This window comes from Anser cygnoides, chromosome 6, assembly GCF_040182565.1.
Source record: "Anser cygnoides isolate HZ-2024a breed goose chromosome 6, Taihu_goose_T2T_genome, whole genome shotgun sequence".
In the NCBI taxonomy this organism is placed as follows: domain Eukaryota; kingdom Metazoa; phylum Chordata; class Aves; order Anseriformes; family Anatidae; genus Anser; species Anser cygnoides.
In genome coordinates, this window is record NC_089878.1 from 20,594,532 (window position 1) to 20,607,737 (window position 13,206).

A 13,206-nucleotide genomic window follows, 5' to 3' on the forward strand; every position below is an offset into this window, starting at 1 on the left:
TTGAGTGTTGTTTGCACTACAATACCAAGGTTTTGGCTGGTTAACCTCCCTGTGGAAAGACTTTAAAACTGAGAAAGAAATCTGCCTGAGCACTCAGCAATGAGTTTTTTTTTACTAAGACAACAGTAGGGACAAAATCATCTTTGTAGAATTTAAGGAAAGAATATGCCTTTTATTGATATTAATGTTTTCTGCTTTGATGTCCATAGTATCACACATAATCAGGTGAAAGCACTTTTTAAAGAACTGGTAGAAGTAGAAACCCCAAGATTAAGATTTTGTTATGTAAAAATCTCTAATGCCATAAAGTCTTTGGCATTGTGTCTAATTTCTGTATTAGCGTTTTAATGTTGATGGTGTAAGGACTGCAATTATATTTTTAAGTTTCCTCTTTGTGGAATTTGTCTTTTAAAATTTCTGCATTTAGGAGGATTTTGTTTTGTTAAAATGATGCTAAAGTTAGTCTGAAAAACAGTTTTGTGAAATAACGAATCGACTTCTTGTTGCTTGTGAAATGTAGAAGAAACTAAAATCCTGTGATCTGATGGCGCACCATTTAGCTTCACAAGATTTCTAAATTACACGCTTCTTAAATCCCTGTACATAATCTGCCCCTTGATTTCATCCCGTTCTTTGATTCAGTACCAATACGTATATTCTGTTCACATTCTTTACTCTTCCAGAGCATTACTTATCTTCCGTAAATTAGTATGCAGTGTTTTGGTTCTGTAGCAATGAAGAACTCTGTGGAGTAAATTATTTATATCCCAGTATCTTGGGGTTAGGACCTGCAAAACTTCCTCTGTCCAAATTCTCTTTGAGAATCAAAAATCTTTGCAACTGGCTCTAAAACCTTAAAAGAAAATTACTTGTTTAAGCTAAATAGGGGCAGAGGAGGAGAAAACATTACAACTGGTGCTGAGATACTTTATTCTGGTTATATTTTCTTCATCATTTTTTCTCTGTTCTCATTAAATGTTTAGGTTCTAATATTACAGTTTTGTTTCTGAATTTTTCCCAATTGCTCTGCAAGGAAGTTCTGAGGGAAGTTAAAAGAAAAGTTCCATAGTAGCTTTTTCTCATTGAAATTAGTTGAGAACAGCTTGATGGACAAAATATTCTCTTGTTTCTGGTAATACTCTTCACATATAGAACTGATGTAATTAGATTTTATTTACATTATTAGATTTTAATTACATTAGTTACTGTAATTAATGAAATAATCTATACAGCAGATAAATTAAAAGAGATAGCAAACACCATTTTTCAGTCATGTAGAATACCACTCTTGATGAAAAGATAGCAGGAAAATTCAAATTGTGTTTTAGTTTGGTTTTGTTTGTGGTGGTTGTTTGTTTGTTTTACGAGTGGAAGTGCGTACCGGTAATTTAGGGTAATATAGAGAAAAGATCAAGTGACCACCCCCAAAACAAAAATAGAATAATCTAGAAAATTCAGAATTAAGGTTAAACTGAAATCAGAACACAAATACAGAGGTGGTTAATGAAGACAATTGCAAAAACAGTTCCTTTTATAGGAGCATAAGTTACTGACAGAAAATCAACTAAAAAAACTTTCAACTAAAAAATCAACTTTACCTGGGATCTCAGATTATGTATGCATATAAAGATATGGTATGGCACCTTCACAAAGTATAGTTGATTAGAGACTTCAAAAGTAAAGATAAATAATTGCTTACTCTATGTAGGCAGCAAAGACCAGTATTGAGAAATACATTTTAAGACAGTAAAAGTATGTGGCGTGCTTTTGGCAAAATAATTTTTCAGTCATTAAAGAAAAATAAGGTAGAGGTCAGGATCTGGGTTGGAGATGGAGTCAGTCAAATCAGAAAACATTCTGCAAAACATGAGTTAGTTTTCTTTAGAAGGATTTTCTCACCAAACCTGTTGTGAAGTTTTCAGGTGTAGCATCCGTTTTTTTCATAGCCTTCAGCTGGAGTCCCAGGCTGGTCCGATGACCTGCCTGAGGCCATACGACAAGTGGCTGCTGGCAGAGTTTGAACACAGAGCCTGCTGCAATTAGATGCCAAGGCATATAGATGCAGTCTTTAAACAGAGACTAAGTGTGATAACTGAATGTAAATGGTAAAGGCCATGAAGATTTTTACATTCTTTCAATGGGATAGTTCTTACATTGGTTGCATTTCTAACCTGAATTTTACTGTTGCGTACATTTTAACTGTTTTAATTGTAATTTTATTCCATTATAAAAAGGTGATACTTGTTAAAATCTTTTTCTGAAGTATTTCCTATTTTGAAAATAATTTATGTAGATTGTCAAGCTGCATAATTGCTGTAGATTTACAGTAAAGACATCTGAGTAATTGTTTAACTTTTAAAAATGTTCAGCTTTAAAGTGTTTTACAATACTTAGTATTTTAACTCTGAAGATTTAATATAGCTTGAAACAATCTACTATAAAAATACTTCTAAAGATATTTTACATCTATATAGTAGTTTGCATATCAAGGTAATTTTCAGATTATGTGAACCTGTGTCTCAAATGCAGACACCTCAAAATTGAAGCTGTTAAAATGAACAGCAACACAATACAGTATCTTAAATCAGAATTTAAAGTTCAGGGGAAGCTTATAGATTCTGTCCTTAGGCAAGCTCTGCGTTCTCTGTTCATGAACCAATTTAAACCTTGATCTGTAAACTGCCAAAAGTTCCTTGCTACTCCAATTGTCATTGTATGTCGGGCAAAGACAGGGTGTTTGTTCCACTGCCCATTACAGTGGGCAAATATGAAATCTAAATCTTAATGACCATAAACAGTTAGAACTTCTTTCTCATTCAGAACAGCACCTTCTGAAGCATGTTCATGGTGCTCATTAGGTTTCACTTGAATACAAACTCACCATGAATTAATTCCACTAACTAAATCTTAAATTGCTTCTCCCTGAGTGTGGTATGCCTACTGAAAATGTAACTGTGTGTATTTCCTTGTGAACTTTTATATAACTTCAGGTTATGACTGATTCTCTATACAAGGTGCTCTTATTGGGGACATTGCATTAAATTTGTTGTTGTATTTTTGAATTCAGAAGTTTAACAAAAACTCGTCTGAAGGTGGATGCAGTGAGTACATTTCACGTGTGATCTACAGATAATGACTGAGTCATAGTATTTATTTTCCAAAAATCACAATTACTAGGATATCACCTTGTGATCTGCTTTTCCAAGGAGTGAGTTAATAAAACGTTATTTCCACTTGTTTGCAGAGTAGAATTGTCATAGATGATACATACCATAGCAAGCCAAGTTGTGAACTTTCAGGGTTAGTGACAGAACCAAATCTGTCAGGTCGTTCACACACTTTAACCTTCTCTTCAAATGAGGTGAGTTTCAAAGTGTGTATATGTGTCTTGTTTATGTTGTTGTTCACCCTACAGCATGTTTAATAGAACCAGAATTGTTTAACATGAAACTTGATGGTTCTTTCCATATTTTAATATTGAAGAACACAGTAAAGAATCCTAAGCCATTATTGAACTAAGGGCATGGACTGGAAGATGCCGTATTAGGCTTTGTGTTCTTATCCTCATTGTATTGCAAAAAATGGAATGAACTCTGAATGATCAAATTGCAGATTTCAATTTTAAGTATAAAACAATTCTGTTCCACAAATTTTAAGTAACTTCCTGGGTGAATGAAAACTGCAGCATTTTTGACCTTGCCCTGACATCAGTGCAGGTTTGTGGAGAACTAACTCCTTGCCTACAGCTGAAACCTGAAATCAACACTTAGGTAACATTCTCATATATTTCCTCACTCAGTGTTTTACTGATAGCTATCTTTATAAATTAAACGCCTTATAGACTAGGTGTTGTTAAAAGCTGAATATAGTCATCTTCCAGAAATGAGTTACAAAGCTAGCCAAAATTGATAGTGATAATGTTTGAAGGAAAAAAAAAAAATAAGGTGGTTAATAAATGAGAGAGGTTGTTACTAGCTATCTTAAACAAGGGTTTGGTGAAAATCGTAAATATTCTGGTAAGACTGTTCTAACTTTCTACATGTTACAAGTAATACTATGAATATGCAGCCACTAACAAAAATCTGGGGCATTGAAATTATAGAACTAGTTTACAAGTTTCTTACTGATTTTTTGGTGATGACAGTCATTTCTAATGAAAACTGGGGTAACCCCAGTTAATACATACCATCATTTCAAGTGTTTCCTGCAATTTTTTGAGGTTAGCGGATGGAATATGTTTCTAAAACTTTAAAGCAATATAAATTATAAGATCTTAACAAAGCTGAATATCTTCATGAATGCTGTTACTGATCAGTGTTACAACTTTCAATAAACTTGTGGATCACAAACCCCATCAAAAGTTATGTCTATGCATGTGTGAAGTGGCAATTAAGCCTTTTTTTTTGTCACAGATGAGTTTGATTCTAGTCTTGTCTCTAGTATGTATGTAGCTTACGCATATGAGCAATGGAAGGTGGTTTTTTTTCCATCTTTTCAGTAACTGTAGTGATTATCAGTGTCGCTTCTGAGCATAATAATGAGCTGGTTTCCCTTTTGGAAAGGCAATGTGTGCAAAGCAAAAGAGTTTGTTTTGTTTTGTTTTAGTAGTAGTAGTACAGTACACTGAAGTTTAGAAGGGGAAAAAAAGTAACCAATCTTATATCAACTTCGGATTTTTCAAATCTTTAACTTAAGCCATTCACAGGTAGAATTTCTACCTGGTGCATGTTGTTTGGATGGATTCCTAAATATCCAACAGGGATCATGCCAGTGTAGCAACCTCTGCTTTCAGATGAACAGGCTACTGCATGCTGCCCTACAGATCTTGGAATTGTTAAAAGGCTAGAAATGGAGGAGAGCAGCAGTGAAGAATCTGCCTCTGCTGAGCAGATGCTCTCAGCAGTTTGGGGAAGTGACTGAGTGGTGGTGAGAGTTAGGCTGTTAGCAGCCAGCTAGTTAGAGCAAAGACACCTCAACTCACAGTTGTTTAGCAAGCTAGCTGGTAACCCCTCTTACACTTCTAAAGTTTTTTATCTCTTAAATGGTGAGATGGCATTTGTTTTTTTTCTTGGTTTGTATATTCTTGTCTTCAGAGCCTTGAGCGTGTCTGGCCTTACTTGCCTTCTGAATGACCAATATTTTTATGCAGGGAGCACTCTGTTCTCTCATGCTTCCATTCCTCACAAGTGGTTTTAGTTCTGCTTTCAGAATTTGAGGTTCATCTTGCGTGTGTATGTTCATGAGCTCTGGAAGGGAAACAATTTGGCAGGGGGCAGAAATGTAGAGGTGTTAGTTAATGACCAATAAGCTTTACTCAAAAAATCAATATTCTTCATCTTATTCTTCCATACTTTTCATATTCCTGTTTGTATTCCTAAAAAGTTACAACTGTGCTTTTCCCTTGTGCAGTAGGGAAAAAATCAAATTATACAGGATTAAATGTCTCCTTTTCTCCCTCGCTTCTCTGAGGAGATGTCTAAGTGTTTTAATGCAGATTTGAGGTTTTGGTACAGCTTTTAATTGTGTTAGTGCTGTGTCTTTACTAACATGAAATAAAGAGGACTTTGCTAGCAACTGTTAGGCTGAAAGCCTAGCTGGAACTAGCATAGTCTGGAGAACTCCTCTGTGGGTAAAGGCTGCTCGCTGCTCCAAACCGTGCTGCATGAAGGATCTGATACAGAGAGCTCCCCCTGCGTTCTGTAGGGGACCGCATTCACCTGGTGAAAGGGATGAATCTGGGCCTCCTTGTTTAACAGGAATAGACCTTTGAGTACTGATACTCTGAAATTACAGAAGTGAAATTGCATGGCTAGCACAGAGTAAATAAAATTTTAAGCTACTGAGTGAATTCCAACAGGAATAAAACATTTAAAACATTTTTCAGTGTATATACAATTTTTATCTTTTGCAGATAAAAACTTTGGCAATATTTTAGTACTTTCTTGCTGCTGATAGACCACACAATACTCAGGTACAGGTCAAACGTGAAGTGTAAAAATTTTCTAGTTTTTGTGTATTTTCACAATCACTTGCTAGTATGAGACAGAAGTTACCACAACATCATGATTTAAAGTAAATGGACATTTTCAAATTCCTCTTGTACACCCTGTTGTACACTGTTTATACAGTGAATCTTCTTTCTCTGTGCCAAGTACCACAAGCTTGGTAGCTTGGGTAGAAAACTAGCTGTGCCCCAGTTTTCATGACAGAAGTGCTGTACAGAACACTTCAAGCAAAACCTTCTTTAAAGTCCTTGAATGTTTTGTAAAAATTGCTGTTCTTCTTTTGCACGTCAGGAAGGCCAATGTGTCCACATTTGTTATGTCTACATTAGCATTTTAATTAGGATTAGGAGTTCAGTTTTGAAGCAAATCTCCTGATTTGTCCCCACTTGCCTTACTTCGCTTCACCTTGGAGATCAAATCAGAGGTGCTTCTACAATGTTCCCAATGCATTTCAACTACTAGCGGCCATTGAATCTGTGAGACCAGATTAGAGCTATTCTGAAGTAAAAATAAATAAATAAATAAAACCTTTGGAATGCATGTAGTATAGATATTAGGACTTCAGCATAAACTGTTCTGCTTTACGAATTTGTTCCTGTGTATCTGCACTACCTCCTAATATAACCACTCTCCTTTGTTTCACAGACCACGGAAAGCAAAAGTGTTTCTAATTATGTGCAGCCCTCTGATCCACCTGAAATTTAAAAATGTATTTGTACGTAGTGAGATGTATGTGCCATTTTGCGCTCGCAGATCCATTTTACTGTATGGTCAGACCACGTGACAGACCTAAGTCTCACCATCTTTCATGTAATTGCTGGAATTATTTTGTTATATTCAATCAACTCTCCAAGGGAGCTGGATTTTGTGACATCCCTCCGATTTTAAAGCTGTAGTTAGCTGTTCACCTGAAACCTACAGGGTCACATCTCAAATCTCTTAGTAGAAAGATGCTTATTTCCATGTTTCCTGTTTACAAATGATGTGTAAGGCTCACTGGAAAACGTGGGCATACTTTCAGGTGTTCTACAAATACATTTGATAACTTGTGGAAGCTGCCAAATGGAGCAGTCCACAACTCTAAATGCAGCCTGTACTCACTCATGAGCTAGTGAGAGATCATTTTGGATAGTTAATAACACTTCAACTCTGATGTTACTCCAATTCAAGTCTCACACTAGAATTTCTTCTGTAGGGATATTAAACTCTGTTTTATGTATCTTTTCTTTTGTGATGAAGTAATAGAGAGCTTCAGGACTAACAGCACTACCTTTCTCCCCTTAGAAGCCAACTGAAATTGAAGCTGGGAGCTTCAAAAGCTCTGTGAGCTGGAGAAGCGTAGTATTAGTGGAAAGCTACAAGGTCTTCTCAAAAGGCCTTCTACTGGGCAGACCCCTTAAATTGTTGACACAATGGGATCAGATGAAAGAATAAACTGTCCTTGCTTCTGAGGAATGCAACAAATTTAGTAAAACTATACCTAGAACTGTTGGCAGATTTCTTGAACACTAGAATCACTTTTATTTTGAATTTCCTTAATAACAATAATCGATAATACAGCTGAAGTGCTACTTGATTCTTCTTGACACTGTGTAAGGCAGTATCTAATATTAGGATTGAGCTACCTCATCTGACTGACTGATTGAGGAAGCTTGTTTGTTGTTTGGATACATCAAATTTAATCATACATTTTGCTATTTTTTGAGAACAGTTTTCATGAAGATGTAATTTATTAGAAAAAAAAGTTTGTTTTCTATTTCAGACTTACTTTGTGTTGAGTGTTGCCGTAGTGTCCTTTTTGTTTATAGCAAACCCCTAGGCAAATTGACTATAAACTGTGATCTCAAGAACTTTAAGTACTTGTGGATCTAGAGTGTGTTTAAAAATGCATTTTGTTACCCAGATTCAATTGACAACTAGACTCCAGCACAAGTAAAATATTGCTTACAGTGTCTTTTCTCAATTGGCTAGGCATTAGATGATGAATTTACAACAACAGGAAAACAAAATCAATGGCACAACAGACCTATTTCTGAATGGACCACCCAGCAAGTATGCCACTGGCTAATGGGAATGAACATGGAGCAGTATATTACGGAGTTCACAGCTATGAACATAGATGGCCAGCAGTTAATGCAACTCGACAGTGAGAAGTTAAAGGTATGTGAATATCCCAGGATAGACTTGTATCTGTATAATTTTCACTGCATATTCAGATTTTTTTTTTAATCATAGAGTCTGTTTTTATGATTTTTAAGGGTATTTTGCTTTTGAAATACTTGGAGACTGTACAGTTAGATGAGAATTTAATAATTGATCGTATAATTAAAGATAAGCTGGTTTTCATTAGAAAAATATTAACTGTATCTTCCTTGTTTGCATCTTAAGGAAATCGAAGTCAGTATAATTCAACAGGGCTTGATACATATGTAATCAATCTCAGCATAAAATCATATCAAAATAAGATCCAGCCAAGTCAAATGCATAGAACTGCAGGATCTAATTTTAGAAATCTATGTTTCTTTCATAGCTCTTCTTCAAATGGGAAAGCAAAATCTGTATTTGATGACCTTTTAAACATTTTTAATTTTCACGTCTGCTGGGGAAAAAAAATCTAAATCTTTCCTTTGAGCTTTTTCTAGTCATTTTGCTTCTGGAATCAGCATGGTATGTGTCCCTTACAATGCTAGAAAATACTTGAGGTTTTCCTTTCTCAGTAGATTGTCAGACTGCATTTTGGACAGGCAACCTGCTTAAATAAAATGAAGTTCACTGGCCTATTCTGGCATAAGACAAACTATTGTTAATGATCAAGAGTAGGTTCTGAGTGTGTTACAGAGAAAAAAATGTCGAATTTCGGTCACTAAAATGGCACCTGTATTTTTTAGAATAGACTTACACCACTAGTTGTCCTGTATTTTGTAAACAAATGTCCTTGGATACAGAGGAACCACCTGTTATTGGTCTGTCAAATGAATATCTAATTAGGGAATTTGGGACGTTGATACTTATCTTTACAATTTATGTCATTAGGAGTTACGAAGTGTGAAAGTGCTGCCTGTCACTTGGAATCAGATACTGCCATCTGCTGATCAAAAATCAAAGTGCATTGTCTACTTACTGAATATGCTTTTTAATAATACACCTTAAAATCCTTAATACTTTTAGGGCAATTGAACCTAAGTTTACTTAAAATGTAGACAGATGATAGAAGATGTATACAAAAAGAACAGGAACCCTTGCATGGAGGATGAGCTAAACAAAAGAAATCCCACAGTAAGGAGTGCAGTATTAGTATACCAAGTGTTTATAAACATCATTTCCTTTTTGTTGAAGACTAATTGGTGTTAATAATCACAATTCTAATAGTACAGAGGGGGAGGAAAGACCACTCATTTTTTCTTTTAGGTCAATACTTGGTTTGGACTTAGCAGTATTAATGTCCTCAAGAGTCATTAATGGAGATGTGCTTATTTACTAAGATGCTTTATTTTTTATTATTATTATTATTTATTTTTCCTTAATCTGTAATTATGCTATGCAACTTTAAAAGAAACATGAACTTCCTAGAATCAGCTTTCATGGATTGGATTTTTCTCAAGCAGTAAAAACAAAACAAACAACAGACTAATGAACAATCAAACAAAAAGCACAGCTGGCTGATATGAGTTCAGCAGCATACCTAGTCAAAAAAAAAAAAAAAAGAAAAGGTGGCTTCACAGAAGTTAAATAATAGTTACTGAATTTTCCCTTCCTTATTCTATTTGTTGGAAACTCTCAGCTCTCTACATGTTTGTAAAATGCAATGAGAAGCTGTTATTTCACAACCACACAAGAGTAGGCCTTCTTTTCCTTACTCATCTTGTTTTCAAAATGATAATTCACAGTGCCCTTGAGGACTTAAGCCCTTGTTTTCCAAACAGACTATCTTTTATAGCAAAGTGAATAACACTTCCTTAAACTGTTCACAACTGTTGAAAAATTAATAACAAATTTTTCTTTTTTTTTTTTTTTTTAAACCCCAAAAGGCTCTGGGAGTTTCCAGTCAAAACGACCGATCAACAATAAAGAAAAAAATTAAGGATATTAGAAAAGCACAAGAAAAACTGGAAAAACAAAAGGAAAAATTTCAAAAGAAGGAGAGAGAAGTTCGCAAGACTGGTAGAGTGGTAACCACTCTTGAATCAAGCTGCTAAGGTGACCCTGCTTTGTTTTAGTTCAAATTGCTTCACCTTGAAGTTCTGCAGATTTGTATATAATTGTACAATTGAGGGAGGAGGGAAAGTGCAACAGTTTAACATGGTAGGTTTTTTTTTTACTTTTTAATAATAGTCCCTCCCCATTACAACCCAATAAAATGAAATGTTTTCAGTATTTTTATTCCTAGTTGACTCTGCCTGTACTAATACTAATTTAACTTCCTGCCTTAATATTTGTGCTTCTAAGACCTCATGTGCCCTTTTCGTTGAAATTTCTACATGTTTGTGAAAAGTAGAATACTGTGTTTAAAAATCATTCCAATATTAGTCAACTAGTTTTGTAGAGTTTAATCTGATAGAGGGACAATAGAAAAATCCTGCCAACAAATTCAGTCTGTGACAGTCTGTTTATCTGTTGCCACTAAAGATGTATAGTAAAAATTGTTTAAGAAAACAGTAATGTCAAATTAATTTAAAAAGAAAGCATGTATTTCAAATTTATGAAGTATTTTCTTTAAATTCTTGTATTTTGGCGTGATCTGTTTCATGCTAAGTCCACTGTAGTACCACTTTGTTTTTGAATTCCATGTGTTGCAATTTAGTGAGAAAATAACAAGAAATATTAAGTAGTTTCACAAACTACATATCCTAATCATAGTATTCAGTTTTCCACACACTACCCTTACGGTGTTGGGACAAGGTTTAAACCTATAAATAAGATCTTTTTTAACCTATTTTTTCCTAAATAATACAATAGTTTTATAGATTTATGCTACAAGTAAGATCAATTTGCAATACATGTATTTCTCTTTTCTACTTGCTACGAAATTTTTGCGGACCAAATTTATATATTTGCTAATTTTAAAATACGCTGTTCTTCAAACTTAAAATACTGAGGGAAGAATTGTAGGAAAAACTACCACCGAAGCACTGGGTTTCTGCATTGTATTTAAATATGTTCAATTGTAGACTACAAATTATTTCTCTTTAAAGGAGGATTTGATATGCCATATAGTTTAGAACATAAATTGGTGTTTTGTATATTTACATACTCTTTGATAGATATTACAACAGCACTTCTTTATTTAGATTATTCCAGAAACAAACTATCAGTTCCACCATAAAATGGACTAGAACAAAACTTACATCATTTGTGTATGTGGACCAAGTTCTCCTTTAAATCTATGGACTGTTTTTCATTTTAATTAAATGAATGGACTTCACTATTGGTGTCTCACAAGTTTTTTTTGGTATAACTGTCTTACGAATTTCAGCAAAAGGATGGTGTGAAAAAGCTTCTGCACACCATGCATTTCCAAAATAAAGTTAAAAATCTTGGTAATAGTTACTTTTAAAGAGAGGTTTTATTTTCAGTTTTGTTTCTTAAGAAACAACTATTTCCTCAAGATTTAACTTATTTAAGCTCTGAGTTTGTACTCCAAATGTACAAACCTGGAGTCAGGGAGGAATGCTGCCATACTGATAAAAGAGAAGGGAATTAGACGTATGGAACAGTCAGATGCTTAGAATTATGCACCTAAAACTGCACTCTTCTTGATTCAGACAAGGATGTTTATTTCTCAGTTAAGTGCTTAAAGAACAGGGAATACAACCATGTATTATTACCTTTTTCCTTTAAGCCTCCTAAGCTCAGTGTTGTACCCTGTCAAGAGTTTGTTTCTCCGGAAGGAGACAAGTGAAAATAATGGTTTTAAAGGCTTGCTTATATGCAGGGCTGGTGCACTAAGTTGGGGCCATAGCAGTTATGGTATGCTCATGTGCCAGGTGAGTTCAAGAACATTGATTATCACAGACCACAGCATTTAACATCTCTCAGATGCTGAACAAATCTAGGTCCACAGAACTAGTTTGGTATCAAGCCACAAAATCACCCAACTGAAAGTGTAATTTTAAAAATACTTTTAATGAATAAATGTAGTGATTCTTTCAAAAACTTAAGTTAACACAAACCAAAATTACTTTTACAGTGCAAGACTAAGTTCATTTTTATACAAAACTATTAAACTCAGCATTTTGATAGCTGAGCTACTATACTACTTTACTATAGTGATTCACTTCAACTTTAAGTGTGCTAGCAATGACAGCAGTACAGTAATGAAAATATTTTAAAAAATCATTGTTTGAACTTCTATTTCTATCAAAAGTAAGAAATCAAGCTTATGAATAGGGTTAAACATTGTAAACAAATATATCAATACGTGTGTTTTTACCACAATCACTTGGGATGGAAGGTAAGGAAGGGGAGACAAATATAATTACATGGCAAGTTTTTCTAATAATCAGAGTTTAATTGGTAGCTAGCAGAGAGCAAGAAAGGGCTTTTATTTCAATAACACCATATGAAGTATTTTAATAACTTCCTAGGAAAAAAATGATTTAGCTTTTCTTCAAAAACATTTCTTGTAGTTCTCAGGTATTATTAAAATTGTTCAATTAAGTTAGTTAAATATTTAAAACTTAGCATTAGAGCTAGAATGTTCAGCTTCAGTGTTGAGTTTTTAAAAGCCTTTGCTATAGCTTTAAGCTTTAGTTCAGCAAACGTAACAGCTGCAGACATTCTCTCTAACTTTTGTACAGGCCCCATTTTACAATATGTGGAATTTCTCACGGTCATCCTCTTACAGGGTTGAAGAGAACAGCTATAGCTTCTCGTCACTTGTAGCCATGCGTGCATGAAAGGTATGTCAAACAGTCACCACCTCACAGCCGTGTATGGAAGAAAAATAGGGACGTTAAAGTGCCCACAAGCTTGAGCAGAGCAGTTAATCACAACCAGAACAGTACAGTTAAGCTAGAGTAATCCTCCTTCAGTGTCAGTTTAACTGCATACATAGCCATTCTGTAATCCACTCCTGTAAAAGCGACCCGTGTTAGCTTGAACAGAGTATAAAAACTTCTGCTTTGCAGAACTAGGTTAGGGAGGAACAGGTGATAATCTTTAATCTGGCTCAGGCACAACTAGAATTGTGTGACCACGAGTT

General features: G+C 34.7%; 1 protein-coding gene across 6 annotated transcripts in view; it reads left to right on the forward strand.

The window, feature by feature from the left end:
* The window catches only part of LOC106029996 (neurabin-2-like), a 52,980-nt gene extending 41,553 nt beyond the window's left edge, over positions 1-11,427 (forward strand). For 4 of the 6 annotated variants that reach the window (XM_013171517.3, XM_066999262.1, XM_048061603.2 and 1 more), the window contains 3 exons: positions 3,245-3,361; positions 7,977-8,165; positions 10,034-11,427. In XM_013171517.3, coding sequence (XP_013026971.3) covers positions 3,245-3,361; positions 7,977-8,165; positions 10,034-10,201 — 474 coding nt within the window. In that variant the 3' untranslated portion in view covers positions 10,202-11,427. The remainder of the gene's footprint in view (positions 1-3,244; positions 3,362-7,976; positions 8,166-10,033) is intronic. The other 2 variants (XM_048061606.2, XM_048061607.2) reach the window with 1 other exon arrangement.
* Positions 11,428-13,206: the final 1,779 nt, after the last annotated feature.